At 43.0% G+C, this 25,113-nt stretch overlaps 1 protein-coding gene across 2 annotated transcripts in view; it reads right to left on the reverse strand.

Annotated features, from left to right (window-relative positions):
- Window positions 1-25,113, reverse strand: part of lta4h (leukotriene A4 hydrolase) — a 57,220-nt gene that overhangs the window by 26,535 nt on the left and 5,572 nt on the right. Inside the window, exons 2-5 of one of the 2 annotated variants that reach the window (XM_086009892.1) lie at window positions 22,199-22,329; window positions 17,860-17,980; window positions 13,665-13,733; window positions 11,374-11,478 (exon numbers count right to left, since the gene is read on the reverse strand). In XM_086009892.1, coding sequence (XP_085866018.1) covers window positions 11,374-11,478; window positions 13,665-13,733; window positions 17,860-17,980; window positions 22,199-22,329 — 426 coding nt within the window. The remainder of the gene's footprint in view (window positions 1-11,373; window positions 11,479-13,664; window positions 13,734-17,859; window positions 17,981-22,198; window positions 22,330-25,113) is intronic. The other variant, XM_086009893.1, reaches the window with a different exon arrangement.

Genomic DNA, 25,113 nt, shown 5'->3' on the forward strand with positions numbered 1-25,113 from the left:
TTGAAACTTATAAAATTCTAACAGGACTAAACAGTCTAGATACAGGAAGGATGTTCCCAATGGCCGGGGAGTCCAGAACCAGGGGTCACAGTCTAGGGATAAGGGGTAAGCCATTTAGGACTGAGATGGAGGAATTTCTTCACCCAGAGAGTGGTGAACCTGTGGAATTCTCTACCACAGAAGGCAGTTGAGGCCAATTCATTAAATATATTCAAGAAGGAGTTAGATATATTTCTTAAGGCTAAAGGGATCAAGGGATATGGGGAGAAAGCAGGGACAGGGTACTGAATTTGGATGATCAGCCATGATCTCATTGAATGGCGGAGCAGGCTCGAGGGGCCGAATGGCCTACTCCTGCTCCTATCTTCTGTTTCTATATCCAAAATAATTGTTGAGTCTGTCATTTCTCAATTTCCCATTAATTCCCCAGTCTCATCCTCTAAGGGACCAACATTTACTTACTTTTTATATACTTGTAGAATCTCTTCCTGTCTGTTTTTATATTATTTGCTAGTTTACTCTCAATCTCTCTTCTCCCTTTTTATAATTTTTTAAGTCATCCTTTGCTGGTTTCTAAAAATTTCCCAATCCTCTGGCCTACCACTAATCTTTGCAACATTGTCTGCCTTTTCTTTCAATTTGATGCCCTCCTTAACTTCCTTAGTTAGCCACGGATGGTGCATCCTTCTCTTAGAGCCTTTCTTTCTCACTGGAATATATCTTTGCTGAGATTTATGAAATATCTCAAATGTCTGCCACTGCTGATCTACCGTCTTACCCTTTAATCTATTTTCCCAATCCACTTTAGCCAACTCTGTCCTCATACCCTTGTAATTGCCAATTTGATTTGTCCAATCTATATGATGATTAAAATCGCCCATGATTATTGCAGACCCAGGTTTCTCACCCTCAAACTGAATTTGAAATTCTACCATGCTATGATCACTCTTTCCGAGGGGATCCTTTACTGTGAGATTAATTAATCCTGTCTCATTACACATTACCAGATCTAAAATAGCCTGCTGGACTCTGTGTATCACGAGGTATTCACACCAATTAGATTAATTAATTCAGATGTAGTCCGTGGCCAAGGTCAGGATGGTGTGACTAGAAGTGAGGCAGGTACGGGGATCCAGGAGGTAGTGTTGGAGGAGCCGCAGCCCTTGCACTTGTCGAACAGGTTCGAGGCTCTTACTCCCTGTGAGGATGGGAACAGGGACTGCGGGGAGGATGAGCAACCTGGCCACAGCACCATGGAGCAGGGGGCCATTCAAGTGGGGGGAGTTAAAAGAAATGTTGTAGTGGTAGGGGATAGTATCGTTAGGGGGATAGATAGAGTTCTTTGCAGCCGAGAGCGAGAGTCCCGAAGGCTGTGTTGCCTGCCCAGTGCCAGGGTTAAGGGCATCTCCTCTGGACTGGAGAGAAACTTAGAGTGGGAGGGGGAGGATCCAGTTGTCGTGGTCCATGTTGGTACCAACGACATAGATAGGACAAGGAAGGAGGTTCTGCTGAGGGAGTTTGAGCAGCTAGGGGCCAAATTAAAAAGCAGAACCACAAGGGTAATAATCTCTGGATTATTACCTGAGCCACGAGCAAATTTGGCTAGGACAAATAAAATTAGAGAGTTAAATGCGTGGCTCAAAGACTGGTGTGGGAGAAATGGGTTTTGCTTCCTGGGACACTGGCACCAGTACTGGGGCAGGAGGGAGCTGTTCCGTTGAGACGGGCTTCACCTGGCCAGTGCTGGGACTAGAGTCCTGGCGGATCATATAACTAGGGCTGTAGAGGGGGCTTTAAACTAACTAGTGGGGGGGAGGTTCCTAGAGAGCAAATAATACAAATGACAACAGAGAAGGTCATAGACTTAGGTAGCAGTGGGGAAATTAAAAACCAGAGCATGTCAGGAAGGGGCAGAAGGTATGGAGTAAAAGGTAAAGTAATAAAAAGGGCAAAAGCAGTAACTAAGTGTCACAAAACATATTTGAAAGTTCTCTATCTGAATGCACGTAGCATTCGTAACAAAATAGACGAGTTAATGGCACAAATAACTACATATGGGTATGATCTTGTGGCCATTACAGAAACATGGCTGCAGGGTGACAATGCCTGGGAATTAAACATACCAGGTTATTTAACGATCAGGAAGGACAGGCAGGGAGGATGGGGAGGTGGGGTGGCTATGTTAATAAAGGAAGGAATCACTAATACAGAGAAATGATATTGGGTCAAAAGATCAGGATAATGAAACAGTTTGGGTGGAGGTAAGGAATAATAAGGGGAAAAAAACACTAGTGGGCGTAGTCTATAGGCCTCCGAACAGTGGCAACTCTGTTGGACGGAGTATCAATCAGGAAATAGTGGAGGCTTGTAATAAGGGAACATCTATAATTATGGGGGATTTTAACTATCATATTAATTGGACAAATCAAATTGGGCAGGGCTGCCTTGAGGATGAGTTCATTGAGTGTATTAGGGATGGGTTTCTTGAGCAGTATGTAACTGAACCGACCAGGGGGCAAGCAACCTTAGATCTGGTCCTGTGTAACGAGACAGGATTAATTAAAAATGTCCCAGTAAAGGATCCCCTTGGAATGAGTGACCATAACATGGTTGAATTCCATATTCAATTAGAGGGTGAAAAGGTTGGATCTCAAACAAGCGTGCTAAGCTTGAATAAAGGAGACTATGAAGGTATGAGAGCGGAATTGAGTAGAGTGGATTGGGAAAATAGATTAAAGGGTAAGACGATACATGATCAGTGGCGTACATTTAAGGAATTATTTTACAACTTCCCAAAAAAATATATTCCACTGAGAAGAAAAGGGTGTAAAAGAAAAGACAGCCATCCGTGGCTAAGTAAAGAAATTAAGGATAGTATTCGAATAAAAACAAGGGCATATAAGGTAGCCAAATCTAGTGGGAGGATAGAGGATTGGGAAAACTTTAAAGACAGCAAAAAATAACAAAAAGATTAAGAAAGGGAAGATAGATTATGAAAGTAAATTAGCAAAAAATATAAAAACAGATAGCAAGAGTTTTTATAGTTATATAAAAAGAAAAAGGGTGGCTAAAGTAAATGTTGGTCCCTTAGAGGATGAGACTGGGAAATTAATGGTGGGAAATATGGAGATGGCAAAAACACTGAATGAATATTTTATATCAGTCTTTACAGTAGAAGACACTAAGAATATCCCAACACTGGACAAACAGGGGGCTATGGGGGGGGGGGGGGGGGAGGAGCTAAACACGATCAAAATCACTAAGGAAGTGGTACTCGGTAAAATAATGGGACTCAAGGCGGATAAATCACCTGGACCTGATGGCTTACATCCTAGGGTCTTGAGGGAAGTGGCGGTCGGGATTGTGGATGCATTGGTAATAATTTTCCAAAACTCCCTGGACTCGGCAAAGGTCCCGGCAGACTGGAAAACTGCTAATGTAACACCCTTATTTAAAAAGGGCAGTAGACAGAAGGCTGGAAACTATAGACCGGTTAGCCTAACATCTGTGGTAGGTAAAATTTTGGAGTCCATTATTAAGGAGACAGTAACAGGACATTTGGATAATCATAATTTAATAGGACAAAGTCAACATGGTTTTATGAAGGGGAAGTCATGTTTGACAAATTTGCTGGAGTTCTTTGAGGAAGTAACATATAGGGTGGATAAAGGGGAACCAGTGGACGTAGTGTATTTAGACTTCCAAAAAGGCATTTGACAAGGTGCCACACAAAAGATTATTGCTTAAGATAAAAAAATCACAGGATTGGGGGTAATATTCTGGCATGGATAGAGGATTGGCTATCTAACAGAAGGCAGAGAGTTGGGATAAATGGCTCATTCTCAGACTGGTAATCAGTAACTAGTGGTGTTCCGCAGGGGTCAGTGCTGGGTCCCCAACTCTTTACAATCTATATTAACGATTTGGAGGAGGGGACCGAGTGTAACATATCTAAGTTTGCAGATGATACTAAGATGGGAGGGAAAGTAGTGAGTGAGGAGGACATAAAAAACCTGCAAGGGGACATAGACAGGCTAAGTAAGTGGGCAGAGATTTGGCAGATGGAATACAATACTGGAAAGTGTGAGGTTATGCACTTTGGCAGGAAAAATCGTAGAGCAAGTTATTATCTTAATGGCAAGAAACTGGAAGTACTGAAGTACAAAGGGATCTGGGGGTCCTGGTGCACGAAACTCAAAAGGTTAGTATGCAGGTGCAGCAAGTGATTAAGAAGGCCAATGTTGGCTTTCATTGCTAGGGGGATAGAATATAAAAATAGGGAGGTATTGCTTCAGTTGTACAAGGTATTGGTGAGACCGCACCTGGAATACTGCGTACAGTTTTGGTGTCCATACTTAAGGACATACTTGCTCTCGAGTCAGTACAAAGAAGGTTCACTCGGTTAATCCCGCGGATGAGGGGATGGACATATGAGGAGAGGTTGAGTAGATTGGGACTCTACTCATTGGAGTTCAGAAGAATGAGAGGCGATCTTATTGAAACATATAAGATTGTGAAGGGGTTGGATTGGGTGGATGCGGGGAGGATGTTCCCGATGAAGGGTGAAATTAGAACTAGGGGGCATAGTCTTAGAATAAGGGGCTGCTCTTTCAAAACTGAGAGGAGGAGGAACTACTTCACTCAGAGGGTGGTAGGTCCATGGAATATGCTGCCCCAAAAAGCTGTAGAAGCTACATCATTACATAAATTTAAAAACAGAAATAGACAGTTTCCTAGAAGTAAAGGGAATTAAGGGTTACGGGGAGCGGGCAGGAATTTGGACATGAGTCTAGGTTCGGATCGGTCATGGCCCTGTGGGTAGTGGAGCGGGCCCAGAGGCCGTGTAGCCTGATCCTGCTCCTATTTCGTGTGTCTAATTCTGTTAGATTCAGGAGATGGTTCTGTGATAGTGGATTGGCGGTTAGGATCAGATCAGCCATGATCTTATTGAATGGCGGAGCAGGCTCGAGGGGCCAATTGGCCTACTCCTGCTCCTATTTCTTATGTTATGTTCTTATGCTCCCTGGTTGGTTCCTCAATGTATTGCTCTAAGAAACCATCCCGAATACACGATGAACTCGTCCTCAAGGCTACCCTTGCCAATTTGATTTGTTCAATCTATGATTAAAATCGCCCATGATTATTGCAGTACCTTACTTACAAGCCCCCATTATTTCTTGATTTATACTCTGTCCTACAGTGTAGCTACTGTTAGGGGGCCTATATACTACTCCCACCAGTGATTTCTTACCCTTACTATTTCTTATCTCCACCCAAACTGATTCTACATCTTGAGCTTCTGAGCCAATATCATTCCTCACCACTGCAGTGATCTCACCCTTTATTAACAGAGCTACCCCACCTCCTTTACTTTCTGCCTATCCTTCTGAAATGTCAAATACCCCTAAATACTCAGTTCCCAGCCTTGGTCACCTTGCAACCACGTCTCTGTAATGGCTATCAGATCATACCCATTTATTTCTATTTGTGCTGTCAACTCATCTATCTTGTTATACGAATGCTGCGCGCAACTCAGATAAATGCTGCGCGCAACTCAGATAAAGAGCCTTTAATTTTACCTTATCATTTTTTCCTTACTCTGACTCTAGTTTCTCGTGCACTCTTATGTTTGTACACTCTGCCCCTTCCTGATACATTCTGGTTATTGTTACCCCTGTCGTTGCCCTGCACGGTTGCCTTCTCCTCTCTCTTTGCTTTCCTAAATATCCCTTTACCTGAACCCCTATCATCTAATTCCCAGCCTTAGCTTTTTCTCCCTTGATTCTACCTTCAGGTTCCCATCCCCCTGCCAAGCTAGTTTAAACCCTCCCCAACAGCACGAGCAACCCCCCCCCCCCCCCGGTGAGGATATTGGTCCCCGTTCCCATTGAGGTGCAACCCGTCTGGCTTGTCGAAGTACCACCTCCCCCAGACACGGTTCCAATTCCTCAGAAATCTAAAGCCCCTCCCCTCCTACACCATCTCTCCAGCCACGCATTCATCTGCTCTATCTTTTGGAGACAATACTTTTTGTATTTACTTCATAAATTGGCAGTCTGTTGCCAAGATCTAGCAATAACAAATACTGATGGTTTAGAACACAGGATATAAAATCTAATACAGAAGCTTCACTTTACACTGTTTAATAACCTGCAAATCTGCAACAATATTACCGGGGGGGGGGGGGGGGGGGGGGGGGTTGGTGTTTCGGTGTGATTTCCACTTTAATTTTAAAGCTGTATTTCAATAATTGGTAATTGACAAATTCATATTAAATATGTTGATGAGAGCACAAAATGCTATTTTGATGAAGTGGTTCACTAACCTAACAGCCAGCTAGGAGTAAAGATCATTTGTTCCATCAACCATAACTCTCCCATCACAGTATGTAATTATATTTTGAACAATCCCAGAGCTTTTGCCTCTACCCATCTGACAAATTATTCCAAACATTTATCATACAGGAAACTTTGGTTTATCCGGAAGTTAACTGTCCGGAATGCTCGAGCCACCAGCAAAATTCAGGAGTCGGTTCAGTAAGTTTTTTTTCTTTTCTTTGCTTTGTTTTTTCCACTAGTTAGGCTCTGCAAGGTCTAGCTAAAGCTGTTGCTTAGCTACAGAGACGCGTGCAAGCTACGGCCGACTGTTTAGAAGCTGTTAGGGTTTGTTGCTAGATACGGAGCTCAAAAGCTTCCGTATGTTTTAACATTAGCGCTGGTTTGTCCGGCAGTTTTGATGGGACGGCAACAGCTCGGTCCTGTCGGTGCTGGATAGCACAAAGTTTCCTGTAGTTTGAGTAATTTCTTTCAGATTTCCTTTCCTTAAAGTTAACTTTCAATTAATTTCCTCTAGTCCGGGATTACTGTGAAGTATGGGCCTAGAAATTATTCTGGGTTTGTTTTCCCGGTCCCAGACGCAGCGCTGCATCACCAGCCCCGCACCCAAACCAACGAGGCCAGTAGGATCAATGGACGTTCTTCCTCAGGCCTTATCAACATTACTCAGCGCAGTTACTCTTCAGTGTGATCTGACCAGTGCATTGTAAAGCTTTACCATAACTTCCATAGTTCTCCACTGTTCTTGCTATGTAGCCTTTAAGGAGAAAAAAAACAGGGAACTATCAGCCAGTTAGCCTGACATCAGTAGTAGGCAAAATGCTTTAAATTTATTATAGGGGGACGTGGTAACAGGGCACTTAGAAAATCGTAAATATGATGAGGCAGAGTCAACATGGTTTTATGAACGGGAAATTGTGTTTGATAATTCTGTTAGTGTTTTTTGAAGATGTAACTAGTAGGATGGATAAGGGGGAACCAGTGGATGTAGTGTATTTGGATTTTCAAAAAGCATTCGATAAGGTGCCACACGAGGTTATTACACAAAATTAGGGCACATAGTATTGGGGGTAATATATCATGGATTGAGGATTGGTTAATGGACAGAAAACAGAGAGTAGGAATAAACGGGAATTTTGAGAGTTGGCAGGTTGTAACTAGCGGGGTAACGCAAGGATCAGTGCTTGGGCTTCAGCTATTTACAATCTATATTAATGACTTAGATGAAGGGACCGAGTGTAACGGATCCAAGTTTGCTGATGATACAAAGTTAGGTGGGAAAGTAAGCTGTGAGGAGGACGCAAAGAGGCTGCAGTGAGATATAGACAGGTTGACTGAGTGGGCAGGAACATGGCAAATGGAATTCAGTGTGCGGAAGTGTGAAGTTATCCACTTTCGTAGGAAAAAACAAAAAAGAATATTTTTTTGAATGGAGAGAGACTGGGAAATGTTTCACATGAATCACAGAAAGTTAACATGCAGGTACAACAATTAGGAAAGCAAATGGTATGTTAGCTTTTGTTACAAAGGGATTAGAGTACAAGAATAAAGTTTTACTACATTTATACAGGGCATTGGTGAGGCCACACCTGCAGCACTGTGTACAGCTCTGGTCTCCTTACCCAAGGAAAGACATACTTGCCTTGGAGGGAGCGCAACGAAGGTTCACTGGACTGCTTCCTGGGATGAGGGGATTGCCCTCTGAGAAGAGATCGAGTACAATAGGCATATATTCCCTCGAGTTTAGAAGAATGAGAGGTGATCGAATTGAAACATACAAAATTCTTAAGGGGCTGGACAGGGTTAATGCTGAGAAAATGTTTCCCCTGGCTGGGGAATCGAGAACACAGGGTCACAGTCTCAGAATAAGGGGTTGGCCATTTAGGACTGAGGGGAGGAGAAATTTCTTCATAAAAAGGGTTGTGAATCTTTGGAATTCTCTACCTCAGAGGGCTGTGGATGCTCAGTCATTGAGTATATTCAAGACAGAGGTCGATAATTTTTTGGGAACTAAGCGAATTAAGGGATATGGGGATAGTGCAGGAAGGTGGAGTGGAGGTAGAAGATCAGCCATGATCTTATTGAATGGCGGAGCAGGCTCGAAGGGCCAAATGGCCGACTCCTGCTCCTATTTCTTATGTTCTTATGTAACATTGTTATCTTTTTTAATTGCCGGGACGTTAAAGCTTTGTGCGAATACTTTACAATTATCAGTGCTAAACTTAAGGTTGCGACCGCTGCCAATGAAATAAAGTAGTTGCGCATGCGCAGTTCCAGTGGTTTTTGGGCTGCTCTCACCGAACTTCCCACAGATTGGAGAGAAAGGAGGTGAGGGGGTGGAAATTTCAGGTATTGAGGTCTGTAATGTGACTTGAAAGTGATATTAGGATGTTGTCAGATTGTGAGTTTTAGTGCACTCTCGCGGAGTGTGCTTATTGCTATCAGCTCCGCTATCTGTTGTGGTGAACGTTACTTTTTCATATTTGGGACTGGACATTTACGCGCAGTCACTCTGTAAATTTAATTTGCTATTTTTATTCCCAACTCCATTAAATATCTAAATCTTTATAGAAATCTAGTTGAGTCTTCAGTTTCTATTTCTCGCACTACTTTAAGATGCTTGTCTAGCTCACAGGGGAGATCAGGGAGGCTGCTCCAGACATTATAGATTTCTACATTGTTCCATTTTCTTTACATTAGGGACAAAGGTAGTGATAGATGCTTAGAGGTGCAGGGCAAGGCTAGAATATAATGAGTACTTTGTATCGGCGTTTACTAAGGAGGTGGATGCTGACAAAATATCAGTAGATGTGGAAAAGGTAGAAGCAATGGAAGGGGTGAAAATTAATAGACAGGATGTACTAGAAAGGCTGGGTATGCTTAGAGTGGATAAGTCGTCTGGTCCAGATGACTTGCATCCCAGGTTGCTAAGGGAATTGGGGGAGGAGATAGCGGAAGGTCTTGCCATAATTTTCCAATCTTCTCTAAATGCGGGGGAGGTGCCTGAGGATTGGAAAGTGGCAAATGTGACACCATTGTTCAAGAAAGGGTGTAATGACAACCCTAGTACCTGCAGGCCGGTCAGTTTAACATCAGTGGTGGGTAAAGTTTTGGAAACAATAAACAAGGAAAAAATTAATAGGCACTTGGAGAGGTTTAAGCCAATTAAGAGCCAACACAGATCTGTAAAAGGCAGCGCGTGTTTGACTAATCTAATTGAATTTTTTGACGAATTAACAGGGAGGACTGATGAAAGGAATGCAATGGATGTCTACATGGATTTTAGGAAGGTGTTTGACAAAGTACCACATAGAAGGCTGGTTAACAAAATTGAGGCTCATGGAATAGGCGGGTCAGTGACAGCTTATATACAGAATTGGCTTAAGGACAGACAACAGCAAGTTGTGGTAAATGGCTGTGTTTCAGACTGGAGGATGGTAGACAGTGGTGTTCCCCTGGGGTCAGTGCTGAGGCCACTGCTTTTTTTGATATATAAATGACCTGGATATTGGAATACAGGGTAGAATTTCTAAATTTGCCGATGACACCAAACTCGGGGGTGTGGCAAACAGTGAGGATGATACCAATCGACTGCAACAGGACATGGAAAGGCTAGCAGAATGGGCAGACAAGTGGCAGATGGAATTTAACACAGAAGTGTGAGGTGATGCATTTTGGCAGGAGGAACAGGAAGAAGCAATATACACTTAATGGCACAGTTTTGAAGAGTGTGCAGGGACAGAGGGACCTGGGAGTTAATGTGCATAGGTCCCTGAAGGTGGCAGGACATATTGAGAGACTGGTTAGCAAAGCATATGGGATCTTGGGCTTCATAAATAGAGGTATTGAGTACAAAAGTAGAGAAGTTATGCTAAACCTTTATAAAGCGCTGGTTAGGCCACAACTGGAGTATTGCGTCCAGTTCTGGTCACCACACTTTAGGAAGGATGTGAAGGCCCTTGAGAGGGTGCAGAGGAGATTTACCAGAATGGTTCCGGGGATGGGGGATCTTAGCTACAAGGACAGGTTGGAGAAGCTGGATTTGTTTTTATTAGAGTAAAGGAGGTTGAGGGGTGATTTGATAGAGGTGTACAAGATTATGACGGGTTTGGATGGGCTGGATGGGGAAAGGCTGTTCTCACTGGTTCATGGTACAAGGACTAGGGGACGCAGATTTAAGGTTTTGGGCAAGAGATACAGGGGGGGATGTGAGGAAAAACCTTTTTACGCAGCGAGTGGTGAGGACCTGGAACTCGCTGCCGACGGAAGTGGTGTAAGCGGAGACACTCAATGTTTTCAAGGGGAGACTGGATAGGCACTCGAGGGAAATAAACTTGCAGGGCTACGGGAATAGAGTGAGGGAAATGGGACTGACTGGATTGCTCTAGAGAGCCGGCACGGACTCGATGGGCCAAATGGCCTCCTTCTGTGACATTATGACTATAACCATTACATATCTGGAGGGAGCAAAGGTATCAAGACAAGGCAACAAAAACTAGGAATTTTTGGTTTCAAAATCACATTGCTGCCACAACCAACCTCTCCCCACCCAAAACAAAAATTAAGAATACAACTAAAAGCTGAAATGCTCAATTAGACTGCTCGCTCCCTACTGTACAAGGTTTCCATTACATCGGCCAATAGTGCTCAATGAACAAAGAGAGCAGCGTAGAAACTAGAAATTTTTTAGCCACTCTGGTCCCCAAAGTTTACCTTCAAAAATGTTACAAATAGCTATTTACTTCAACATACACACAGAATGATTTACCTTGAATATGGTGACCATTTAAAGAATTACTGATTGAAGCTTTTTGATTCAAAACCCCAACCCTACTAAACTGAGGTAAATATTTTTAACCATTTTATTTGTGAGCTTGTAATGAGGTTCTACTGCATACAGTTCCAAGTATCACATAGAGTCATAGAGTTATACAGCACAGAAAGAGGCCCTTCGGCCCATTGTGTCTGCACCGTCCATCAAGCCCTGTCCAATCTAATCCCATATAGAGTCATAGAGTTATACATATCCCATGCTTACCGTTTGCCGAAAGCAGTAAATCTTTCTGCTCTCATCTTGGTCATCAGCCAACTCCCTGTCTCGGTTAGCACTCATAAGGGCAACAAGCTCTTTTGGAACAGATACCTAATTGGAAAAAAATAAAATAACTACCCACTTATCTCAGTAGCTTTAGTGGTGGAAAAATAAAAGCACATGAAGACTTCATATAATGGATAAAAATACAAAGTTTTAATACAATTATTCTGAAGCAAAGCTAACTGCTTTCCCCCCCAAAGACAAACATAGAATCTTACAAAACAGGAGGCGGCCATTTGGCCCATAATGTCTGTGCAGCTCTTTGAAAGAGCTTTCCAACTAGTCCCACTTCCCTGCTCATAGCCCAGCAATTTTTTCTTTTTCAAGTTTATATCCAATTCCCCTTTGAAAGTTACTATTGAATCTGCTTCCACCGCCCTTTCAGGCAGTGCATTCCAGATTACAACAACTCGCTGAATAAAAAAAACCTTTCACCTCCCCTCTGGTTCTTTTGCCAATTATCATAAATCTGTGTCCTCTGGTTACCGACCCTCCTGCCAGTGGAAACAGTTTCTCCTTATTTACTCCATCAAAACCCCTCATAATTTTGAACACCTCTATTAAATTTCCCCTTAACCTTCTCTGCTCTAAAGGAAAACAATCCCAGCTTCTCTAGTCTCTCCACATAACTGAAGACCCTCATCCCTGGTAAATCTCCTCTACACCTTCGCCCAGGCCTTGACATCCTTCCTAAAGTGTGTTGCCCAGAGTTGGACACAGTACTCTAGCTGAGGTCTAACCTAGGTGTTTTATAAAGGCTTAGCATAACTTCCTTGCTTTTGTACTCTATGCCTCTAGTTATACAGCGAAGGATCCCATGCACTTTGTTTTTAAAACAGCTTTTATCCACCCCACACGAGAAGGCTTGAGCATCAGATTCCACGCCACAACCGTCACCGTTTCCTCAGGTCATAACCTTAAGTCGTTTACATCCCAGTTGACGCGAGTGAAATGCCAGCCACAGCCGACCAATGGAGCGAATAAAGAGCATGACTTGGGCGGAGCAATGCCTTGTGATTGATAGCTGAGCTGGTCCAATAGGAATTTGAGAAAGCAAGAACATGCGATCGCAGGCACGCTGTTGCTAATTTAGGTTAGAACGACGGAGGAAACTTTGAGTAGGAAGGAGAGTTATAATGTCCTTCCTCTTTAGATAAAGGTTATTGTCCATGTCCGTATTAAAGAGATAAAATACAGATTTTTTTTTTCTTCAAGCAAAAGCTTTATAACAAGGAGGAAGGGGGGCCTCAAGCAAACAGGTTGAGAACCCCTGTACTAGTGCTCAATTAGTGCTCCAAAGCCACTAGCTGGGAACAGATTGCATCCTCAACATTTGAACCAGGGATGTTAAAGAACTGCTGCTAAATTAGATTATACTGGAAGCAAGAGAAGCCTCTCTATCCAGTAGTATTGGTCCACTGGAAAATACTCCTAACACTTCGAATTACAGAGTGAAATAAAATTAAATAATCTAAGTTAGAAAGGTTCAATTGGGTGGTAAGCAGTTTTTAACTTTAAAACAAAGCCTGTGGATACAGTGGTGAAACTAACATTTAATAAAAAGCAGAGTTCAGAGGAGGATAACAGCATGGTATCCAGTCCCCTCCCTTTGGTTCTTTACTGCAATCTTCTCCTTCTTGCACAAGTGAAGTTAATTTTTACTTTTTGTTTCAAAGAGCAAGTGAAAGACTATATAAAAAACAAAAAACTGTGCAAAGACAAATACTCTTCAGCACAGTCAAGCTTCAAAAAATGTCAGCTTTTGTCTCCAAAGCATCCGATTGTTTGAAAATGTTTGAAAATATTTTGGGAGGGAGAGGTGTGGTCAGGTAAATAGTGCAAGTTAAAAGACAAAAAAATGTCAAAGATTGATCGCACCCAAAGAGACTTCTGTCATCCAATAAAAAGCAATGCTGACAGCAAGTGTGGAGCAATCTACAGCCCAGCCTCTGACTTTCCAGGCAAGAGGAGACAGCACACGCATACCAGGTTGTAAAGTTGATCAGTTTTACAAACTGTCCTATTGAAACTTGAAAAATGGCCAATCAAAAGAAACCAATGTTGGCAAGTCTGCACTTTCCACATAAACTGAGCACTGCTTAAAGAAAAGTAGCAAGTGCGGAGCAACAAGCTGTGGCACCCTGGTGCTACCAGCAGTGTAATATGTCACCACCTTAGTTTGCTTTGGGCAATAAATCTCCATTCATTTTACTGGCCTATCCGTGGTTACATACCCGAGCAGAGTAAGTGCTTTTCACAGATGGTGTGTCCTGGCAGGGGATCATGCTTCTGCAATGTATAGCCTATAAATATATGAAAACGCAATAAAAATTACAGTCTAGTCACTAACACTCAGCTTTAATAGATAGAAATAATCTAACACCTGTTCATTTATATGAAATGGAAAAAAAAATCAACCTCACTCTGTAATTTTGTAGATTAGCGATACTCAACCTTTGTTCTAAAGCTACAATCTGAAACAGTGACTTAATGGAGGGCAACTCTCACAGAACCAACACAAGTCTTGTTTTAACATTAGCATAAGCATCATTCAGACATATCTATGTAATAAAACTCTCACCCCGCAGTGGGTTTGACTGGAAACCATATGCAAGTGCACTAATTTGTTCAGAAACAACAATGTTCCAGTTTGTCATTTTGTAGTATCAACACGGAATCAAAATCAATCGGAAAGGAGGTGATTATTTGCCCTTCGTATCAGATTGCTTCGAAGAACATAAGAAATAAGAGCAAGTGTAGGCTATTCAGCCCTTCGAGCCTGCTCCACTATTCAATAAGATCGCGGCTGATCTTCTACCTCAGTTCCACCTTCCCGCACTATCCCCATATCCTTTGATTCTCTTAATATCCAAAAAATCTATCAATAAGATCATGGCTGAACGTTTACATCACTCCACTTTCCCGCCCTGTCCCCATATCGCTCGATTCCCTTGGTGCCCAACAATCTATCGATCCGAGTCTTGAATATACTCAACGACTGAGTCTCCACAGCCCTCTGGGGCAGAGAATTCCAAAGATTCACAACGCTCAGTGAAGAAATTTCTCATCTCAGTCCTAAATGGCCAACCCCTTATCCTGAGACTATGACCCCTAGTTCTGGACTCCCTAGCCAGGGGAAACATCCTCCCAACATCTACCCGGTCAAACCCTGTAAGGACTTTATATATTTCAATGAGATCACCTCTCATTCTAAATTCTAGGGAATATAGGCCTAGTCTCCTCAATCTCTCCCCATAGAACAATCCTCCCATCCCAGAAATCAGTCCCAACTACTGATGTCAGGCTTTTCACAAAGAAACAGCCACTAAACAAGATACTGGGGATAAAAATGAGCTTCCCTTTCTGACAGTTTCATGTTTTTATTGGGATAAATTCCTGAATATTACAAAGAAGTTTTCACTTTCCTTTCAGCGGTCATGAAAGATCTCCACTTAGGAGTACAGCCTCATTGCCATCAGCAATCCCCTCCAGGACATCCCACTATTTCCAGACCCCACAAGGTCCAAGTCCAGCTTTGTAGCACATAAACTAGGCTGACACTTCAGTGCAATACTGAAGGAGTGCTGCAATGTTGGTAGTGCCACCTTTCAGATGGACATAAAAGACCCTGTGGCACTATATGAAGAGCAGGAAATTTTCCCCAGAGTCTTGGCCAACACTGCTCACTCAACCAGCACCACCAGAAAACATTACCTGGTCATTCATTTATTTGCTGTTTGTGGGACCTGGCTATGTGCAAAATTGGCTGCCATGTTTGCCCACTCAAGTGACTACACCTCAAAATAACCCATTGGTTGTAAAGTGCTATGGGATGGCCTGGGGACTTGATATGGCGGTATATAAATACACATTCTTTATGTAAACAATAATTGGTTTGTAATTCTCAATATTATGAGAGAGCAGGAGTGAGCAAGAGATACAAAGTTGTAGTCATCCATGCCTCTCTCTCAGATAGACTACCTTCCTGGAAAAAAGTTACTAGCTTCCATGTGAAGCTTTAGGTCAAAAAAGGCAATCTGAATTTTCCCACTGAGAAAATAAATATATTTTCTATTAAAAAAATGGTTTCAAATTCTAAATTTCAATTAAAGAAAGCACAGCTGTCCAAATCCCCTCACCTAGATTCTCAGATGGAAATTTTTTGCAAGTTTCTTTCTCAGCTAGGCTGTCTCTCAAGTTACGATTTAAACACTTAGGCCTAGAAATTCAGTGGGTTGTGCCACCCGTTAGCGCCCAAAGAGGGTACTTAGTGGGTTTTGCGCCACTGGCCACGCCTCCCACTAAATTTAGCGGGGCGCTAATGGCGGCGCTAGCCGTTAGCACTGCGCCGCCACCGATGACGTCATCGGTGTGCGCAGCGCCCCGCTACCCGCCCCGATCACCAAATTTGGTAGCGCCCCCTGCTGTAATGCCGGTCGCAATTTGCGACCGGTTCAGGGGGGGCCTACCTGCGGTGGTAGAAGCGCGGAGGTGCGGGGCAGCCATTTTTTTTGCTGGTCGCCTGCCAGCACCTCTTCGCGCCGCCGTCCCCGGCCTCCTGAGCACCCCCCCCCCCGGCGCGTTGCGCCAGCTGTGCCCCAAGAGCCCGGCACTTCTCCTCTGTGCCGGGCTCTTTTGCCGGCACTTGATCTCCGATCGCGCTGCAACAGGCCTCTCCCCTTTAAGAAGGGGAGGAAGGCCTGCAGTACCGCAGCGCTGCGGCACGTTGCGCTGCGATTTTCAGTTGCAGCGCCCCAAGAGGGACGCGGGGCGCCTCGAGTGGCGCCACGCTTCCGTTTGGGGCGCTGAAACTGAATTTCCGGCGGGCGCTCATGACTCCTTCCGAGGCGGTACTTCCGGCGCCCTGGCGAGACTAGGGGCGCCAGTGAATTTCTAGGCCTTAGTAGCCTAAATGTAAAACTAAAAGTTGTTTATTCTCTAGCTTATTTTCAAATTATGCAGAAAAACAAAAGGAACCCAGCAATCCTGCTCAAGTGTGAAGAGATGTCAGTTGTAATGGATCATACTGATGCATGCTGGGAGAGGCTGCGCCTGAGACCAGAGTCTGGAGGGAATTGCAGGCCCAGAGCCATAAATTTAGGAAAAGTGCCAACTGAAAGTCCAGGCTGTTGAGAGACTGAGGTATCCAAGTAATAACCTTAAATCAAGGTCACAGGGCACCAAATTAGATTGTATAAGCAAGTTTAACCACCCTATAATAAATATGTAATAGTTCAATGCTCTTATGTGAGAAATCTGATCGAGGCAGTAGTTGACAGGCTGAGGGGAACAAAACTGGCAAATCATAACATTTCCAAAGGATTGAGTAATTTGGTTGGTCCATCTTCTCAAGAAATAAGTGTATGACCAAATTAAAATTAACAACTTCTAATCACAATTTAAAAAACTTGCTTAAAGTAACAAACGTTTAAATTGAATTTCAATCATAATTAATACATTTGAATACAAGGCAATCAGCTTCAAGTGGGTACAGTAGTGGTTATGTTTCTGGGCTAGTAATTCAGAAACATGGATTAATAATCCAGAGAATGCAAGTTCAAATCCCACCATGGCAATTTGAGAACTTGAATTCAACTTAAAAAATCTGGAAATAAAAAGCTGGTATCAGTAAAAGTGACCATGAAGCTGCCAGAAAGTCATAAAAATCCAACTGGTTCATCAATGTCCTTCAGAGAAAGCAACATGCTGTCCATATTCATCCTCTGAAGTGGCCTAGCTAGCCACTCGGTTGTAGCAAACTGTTACCAGCAGTTTAAGGGCGCCATCACCTGCTCAGGGCACCTAGGGATGGGCAATAAATGCCAGCCTTGCCAGCAATGCCCACATCCAAAAAAACTGAATTTTTAATCAGGAAATGCAGACTTTAGTGCAATATTTTAAATCAGAGATCAGTATTTGAAATTTAGAGTGCAGGCATAAAGAAACAAGAAGTACCCTACCCAACATCTGCATAGGAATAAGCAAATCTAGATCACAAGGTGGTGATATAATGAACTCTGAGCATAGTCACTAACATTATACTGAATTATTTTTTAATGTAATTTATTCATATTTCATTCACTTTTTAAATGTTGATCATGGGTAGAACATTAACATACTTCCCCATATAGTACAAGTTAAATAACAGAAAGCATTTTCTACTGTTCCCAACAATATGCCTTAATCCAAACTCAACAACGATACACCAGTGTGTTTATTTTTAATTTCCCACATCAGCTATTGTTCCAAGCTCGGAGTAAAATTCTCAATTTAGTACTAATTGCGAGTAGTTTAGGGTGTGAACTAATGCTCATCAGAAACTTGGTCAAGCTTGTTCAAACTAATAAAAAAAAATTCATCTGCATTCAAACGCAGAAAAATCTATCACATTATTACTTAGTAAATGATCGGGTATCATAAGGATCGTACCTGACATTGGCTAAACAGGTACGGGTGCTCCTTCCCAGCTGTTTGCTCAGCTTTGAGCCACTGCAGAGCTGAAGCTTCTGGTGACGTCTCATATGAGACCTCTACCACGGCCTGCTGGCCTCTGTAGGATTAGAAATTGTATAAATCAGTACCAGTTAGGACTAGTCTTGCAGTACAAGGCATACAGACCAGAAGATCCCAGGTTGATACCCTTTTTGTGCCGAGTTCACTGATCTCAGCAGTTCAATTGCCTTCATTGCCCTGAATGGAGGAAACAGTAAATATGCCAGGATTCCCACTCCCTCTTGTGTTTCCTGTGAGAAATTTGCACGCGAATACGGAATGAAGACTGGATTAGGCTCAGCTGTAATATCGACCATGTTGGGACTAGATTGCCTGCGTCAGTTTAGCTCAGTTGGTAGCGCACTCACCTCTGTCAGAAGGTTGTGGGCTCAAACCATTTCAGGACTTGAGCACACAATCTAGCCCGTCATTTTAATGCACTACTGAAGGAGTGTCACCTTTCAGATGAGATGTTAAACCTAGGCCATGTCTGCCTGCTCTAGTGGGCATAAAAGATCCCATAGCACTATTTGGACAAGCAGGGGAGCACTCCCTAGTCAATAGTCATCCCATTGCCAATATTAAAACAGACTAACAGATCATTTATCTCATTTGTTGTTGTGGGATCATGCTGTGCATAAATCAACTGGCTCGTTTGACTACAGTGAATACTTTAGGATGTCCCAAGAACATGAAAGCTGCTTTATAATTGCAAGTTCCTTTTTCTTTCTTTACCAATACTCACTGTGTAGACCAACACATAATCCATCAAGTAATTCAGTTGCAACTTATGCTGCTACGTTAGGCCAACCAAAAAATGTCATTGGGCCGTAATTTGCGATCCCTACGGGTGCGTACGCGCCTGTTAGGGCCGCACAAGTTACGGATTTAGGCATGCGAAGCGCATGTGCGAAAACCCAGAACTGGCACTCTGTCAAGTATTCTCTTGACAGATGATCCGCATCCTTGGGAGAAGGGCCTCCGCGGGTGGAGAGTTGCGCTAGTTGCCCAACTTCGGCCCAGCAAATGCCCTTGAAATTCTTACGCCTGGTAAAAGCAGATGTAAGGCCTGCTTTTATCAGCGTAAGTTTTAAAAAATAAAATAATAAAATGTTATCACTCATTTAGACATTAAAAACACTGTCCAATAAAGTAAGTTTATTTTTAGCCCCATTAAAACACAAATGTCTCAAAAAATTAAATTTGTTTAAAATATTTAATTAAATGGCATTTTAATTCATTTTAAATGTATTTTTTAATTTATTTCATGTTTTCGTGTATTTAAGTGATCCCCATTCATACTTAGGGGTTTCCGCACATACGTAATTCCCAAAAGTATGAATGGGGATTCCCCTTCTTTCATTGGTTGGGCCGACCCATGTGATCCCAGGGGCTCTTGCGAACCACCTGCGCCCATTGGATATGTGGGCCTCTAACCGCGGGTACCCGGAGAGGCCCAGGAGCGCGAATCTCCGTACCTCCCCAGGCCACCAGGTAAATTTGTGGATTTTTTTTAAATTTTTTTAAAAAAAATTTAAAAACAGGTCAAAGGCATCCATCCGCGGGAAGCCTCCGACTGTAAATTTTGGGCCAAGGTCTGTACCCATGCAAATGTCTGCAAGCTGGAATGTTCCCCTTGATGCTAGGGTGCCCAAGTGGGAAAAGAGGAACGTTTGTCATGCGATGACAGAAAAGTACAAAAACAAATTAACTCTAATCTTACAAGTCTGATTACAGCAGGCTTGTTTAAATCATTCATTAATAGTCCAATATTGTGAATCCACTCTCTGATGCGGTGAGGCCATTGATCTGTTATTTAGCATGGCGCTAACCCACAGAGACACTAACATTAACTAGCATTTATATAGCACCTTTAAATTGTCCCAAGGTGCTTCACAGAAGCTTAAGAAAAAAATTAATACCAAGCCAAAGGTATTAGGAGGGGTGACTAAAGGCTTGGTGGAGAGGGTGGATTTTAAGAAGATGCCTGCTGCGACTGGTGGGCACCATAGGATGTAAACTGCAGAATTGACAGCAACTGCGAGATCCTGATTTAGTTTTTCGCTACACTACTTTTAGTTTGATTGGCCCTCGTGTTAGATCGTTTTATTAATGGTGCCCGCCTCAGATTGAGGGGCGTTCTGTCCTGGTGACACTGGGGTATCCAGTACAGTCTTACTGGTATAACTAAAATAGGCCTATCCTCTTTTGAAAGAAACACTGCTTATTTTTTTGTACTAAAAGCCCTCTTTTCCGTTTTCCTCCCTCTCTCAATCCTGCATTAAAAGAGTGGTACAATCCAAGTCCCAGACATTTTTATGGAAACAGTTAAAGCCAGTAAATGGTTGGCCTAACATAGCTGCAGAAGTTATGTGTGAAAACCCTAGTGCACAGCATAGGAACAGAAGGAGGCCATTCACCCGCTCAAGCCTGTTCTGCCTTTCAATTAGATCACAGCTGATCTGTACCTCAACTCCATTTACTCGCCTTTGATTCATATCCCTTGATACATTTACCGAACAAAATTCTATCGATCTGTCTGAAAATTTCAATTGACCCCCAGCATCTCCAGCCTTTTTGGGGGAGGGTGGGGGAGAAGAGAGAAAGAGAGCTCCAAACTCCCATTACCCTGCACTGTGTTTGAAAAAGTATTTCCTAACTTCATTCTTGAATGGCCTAGCTCTAATGTCAACATTGTGCTCCCTTGTTCTGGATTTCCCTAGAGGAAATAGTTTCACTGTACCTATTCTACTGAATCCTTTTATCATTTTAAACACCTCAATTAAATCACCCCTCACCCTTCTAAACTCAAGGGAATACAAGACAAGTTTATGCAACCTGTTCTCAAAACTTAATCTTTTACGCCCTGGCATAATTTTGGTGAATCTGCATTGTATCCTTTTCCGAGGCCAATATATTCTTCAGCTCTTCTACTACAAATTACACCTACCAAAAAGGACACCTTGATGCTGAAATCGGCACTGATCTAAGCAGCTCATGACATGCACTGGTTTCTGGCCCACTGTGAACATGACCCACTCTATATATTAGAGAAAATTCAACTCCCCAGACCTTGCAGATTCACACAAGTACAGTTTCACACAAGAAAGTACAGTTAAGTGTGTGCCACAGGACGATCCAAGGTTCTGTCTGAGCAGCAATTGGGAGGGGAGGGGGGGGGTGGGAAGAGGTAGAAATGGCTCAAGTATCCATGGCTCCCACAATTAAATAGCTCACCAAACATTTACCATTCAGGTTCACACATGAAAAATAGGGGCTTGAAGAAGTATCAGATAGTCACTACCTTTTGAACCATATACTTGTACAAAAGGAAATTTCCAGAGTATTTTTTCTCCTTATTAGCACTGGGTTTTTCTCTTGTTTTCTACTTATCCCAGGAGATTATATGGCTGCAGAGGGTGGGAAGTGTCTAGTCATGATGCTCCAGCAGTCACGAGTGTGGGGCGGGCTTGATGGACCAGCTGGTCTTTTCGTATGTTCATAAGCTGCTGTCTGCAGTGGGGGCAGGGAAGGAAGGCAAAAAAAACTGGGCTCTTCAGAACCATAGAAAATGAACGTGAAAGAAATCTGAAAACAATTGTCTTTAAAAATATCTCTGGTTCTGTGTAAACATGCCACTTGTTGGCATATCAATTCCCGATCTGGGTGTGAACGCAAAGACAAATGGAATCCTAACAAACAAATTGAAAAACAAAGTTGAGTGAAAGAACCATTATAAATGTCCTCAATCCTGTCTCCAGATTTATAATGGAAACTGCCGACGTTATACTGGTCAGGTTATAATTACAAACTCTACCCAGTGAAGGCACTGCAGCAGCATCACTAGCAGGAGGGTGTAATTAAAGTGCAACACGTTTTAGAAAGGCAGTTATTATAAATGTGGACATAGGAGTTTATAATGAAAGTATATAAAAATAAGGACACAATATATGCCTTTAAAATGGGGACTAAATCCATTCATCCTGGTCCAATTACCCCCACCCACTAACTTCACTTCATCCAAACACTTACACGGTCTGGACTCCCATCTGCAACTCCACAGAAAATCGACAAGCATTAAATGACAAGATCCGACACCAATATTAAATAAGATCCGACACCAATATTAAATAAGATCCGACACCAATATTAAATAAGATCCGACACCAATATTAAATAAGATCCGACACCAATATTAAATAAGATCCGACACCAATATTAAATAAGTGAAGATTAAACAAAGTAGAGAGCATTTCCTAGGTTTTAACATCCGTACCGTAGCAATTTAAATGGAAGGGTAATCGTCAAGGGTGTTCCTTTAAAGGAGTGCTCATCTCCAAGTGAAAACTTGGCTTCCAGTCCATTGGTAGTAGCCTTGAGTATTTTAAGGTCTCTTGTATCCAAGGTCTGTAAATAAAATGCAAATATTGAAACTATACAAAATAATCACAGCTAAGTATCAACACTCAGTTTTACATAAATCAGCTCCATAGACATTTTAGCTAAACCAAATGAACAGGGATCTTAAGCCCCATTTAAAAACTTGCCTTTAAGTAAGCATCTGAAAACCCCAAAAGTTCACTACTGCTAGTCAACCACATCATAGATTGATTTTAATTTGAAAAGTGAAGTATAACATTGTTTTTATACAAACAAGCCAGTGTAGCATCATGACTAACAAAGCACCCAGTTTTGAAATAACCTCGGTTTATTCCACTTTTGGTTTAACTGGGATGACAGCATTCCATTATGAGTTACCATACCTAGTTACATTTTTAATCAGATCAATGTTTGAACCAGCTCTTAACATGAACAGACTGATGGATGCACAACTACAGGAAACTTTGCGCTATCCGGCACCGACGGGACCGAGCTGTTGCTGTGCCCTCAAAACTGCCGGACACTCCAGCACTAATGTTGAAGCATACGGAGCTTCAGCTCCGTATCTGACAAACACTGTTGCTTAGCAACAGCTTCTAAACAGTCGGCAAGCGTCTCTAGCTGAAGCTGTCGATTAGCTACAGACCTTGCAGAGCTTGACTGTTGAGAAAAAAGCAACGAAAAGAAAAAAAACGGCTCCTGATTTTTGCCGGTGGCTCGAGCTTGCCGGACATTTAGCCTCCGGATAACACAAAGTTTCCTGTACGATCAAAGACAGATTACAAAATAAGCAATAATTAACAAGTAGCAATCTAACTAGTAGAAAGTAAAGGCTATGTAGGGTATTAAAAGAAATATGCGGGGGAGGGAATGTTCCAAAGCTCTCTAGATGAAGGAATTGTGCCTTTGGATTGAAACATTGCAAATGTCACTCCATTATTTAAGAAGGGATGGAGGGAAAAAACAGAAAATTACAGGCCTAACACTTTAATATCAGTTGTGAGGAAGTAAGAGACAGAGAGTAGGAATAAAGGGAACGTACTCTGATCGGCGGGATGTAATAAGTGGTATTCCCTAGGGATCTGTACGGGGGCCTCAGCTTTTCACCATATACAATGACTTGGATGAAAGAATAGAGGAATATACAAGTTTGCAATGATGCTAAGTTAGGAGGCACGCTAAGTTGTATAGATGGGAGCATTTCCCATGAACTGTAGTGCACGAACTGCCACAAAATCGGTTTTATCTGTGCATTTCTGCAAATAGTGCACATTGAAATAGCACAACGGCAGGAAACTTTTACTACAAGGCGGATATACCCATCATCTATATTAAAATCAGTACATTATGTCACACACTCCACTTTAGAGATAGGTAAAATATCTCTCCTACAGGATTTCCCAATGTTGGCTGTCACCATTCCCTTTTATATCCTTAATGGGATTTGCCAGTCTAACCGAGTAATTTGCAGCTATGGTGCCCGTCACACAGCAGGTCCAGCTGTACCAAACAAAGCTGTACAGCCTCTACATCCCCACGGTCCAGTAGCAGTACAGCCTCTACATCCCCACGGTCCAGTAGCAGTACAGCCTCTACATCCCCACGGTCCAGTAGCAGTACAGCCTCTACATCCCCACGGTCCAGTAGCAGTACAGCCTCTACATCCCCACGGTCCAGTAGCAGTACAGCCTCTACATCCCCAAGGTCCAGTAGCTGCACAGCCTCTACATCCCCACGGTCCAGTAGCAGTACAGCCTCTACATCCCCAAGGTCCAGTAGCAGTACAGCCTCTACATCCCCACGGTCCAGTAGCAGTACAGCCTCTACATCCCCACGGTCCAGTAGCAGTACAGCCTCTACATCCCCACGGTCCAGTAGCAGTACAGCCTCTACATCCCCACGGTCCAGTAGCAGTACAGCCTCTACATCCCCACGGTCCAGTAGCAGTACAGCCTCTACATCCCCAAGGTCCAGTAGCAGTACAGCCTCTACATCCCCAAGGTCCAGTAGCAGTACAGCCTCTACATCCCCAAGGTCCAGTAGCAGTACAGCCTCTACATCCCCAAGGTCCAGTAGCAGTACAGCCTCTACATCCCCACGGTCCAGTAGCAGTACAGCCTCTACATCCCCACGGTCCAGTAGCTGCACAGCCTCTACATCCCCAAGGTCCAGTAGCAGTACAGCCTCTACATCCCCACAGTCCAGTAGCAGTACAGCCTCCACATCCCCAAGGTCCAGTAGCAGTACAGCCTCTACATCCCCACGGTCCAGTAGCAGTACAGCCTCTACATCCCCACGGTCCAGTAGCTGCACAGCCTCTACATCCCCAAGGTCCAGTAGCAGTACAGCCTCTACATCCCCACAGTCCAGTAGCAGTACAGCCTCTCTGGCTGGGCAGGTCAGTTACACCTTTATTTAGAATTACAATTTGGAAAACTGCACATGTCACTCCACTATTTAAGAATGGTGAGAGGGGGAAACCAGGGAATTATAGACCAGTTAGCCTAACATCTGTTGTCAGGAAATTGCTAGAGTCCATAATTAAGGATAGGGTGACAGAACACCTCAAAAATGTTCAGTTGATCAGAGAGCCAGCATGGATTTGTGAAAGGTAGGTCATGCCTGACAAAGCTGATTGAATTTTTTTGAGGTGACTAAAGTAGCGGACAGGGGAAATGTCTATGGATGTTGTTTATATGGACTTCCAGAAGGCATTTGACAAAGTCCTACATAGGAGACTTAACTAAGGTAGAAGCCCATGGAATTGAGGGCAAATTATTGACCTGGTTAGGAAATTGGCTGAGTGGCAGG

Source organism: Somniosus microcephalus, chromosome 17 (genome assembly GCF_052327205.1).
Source record: "Somniosus microcephalus isolate GS21.2 chromosome 17, FLI_Smic_1.0, whole genome shotgun sequence".
Lineage (NCBI taxonomy): Eukaryota > Metazoa > Chordata > Chondrichthyes > Squaliformes > Somniosidae > Somniosus > Somniosus microcephalus.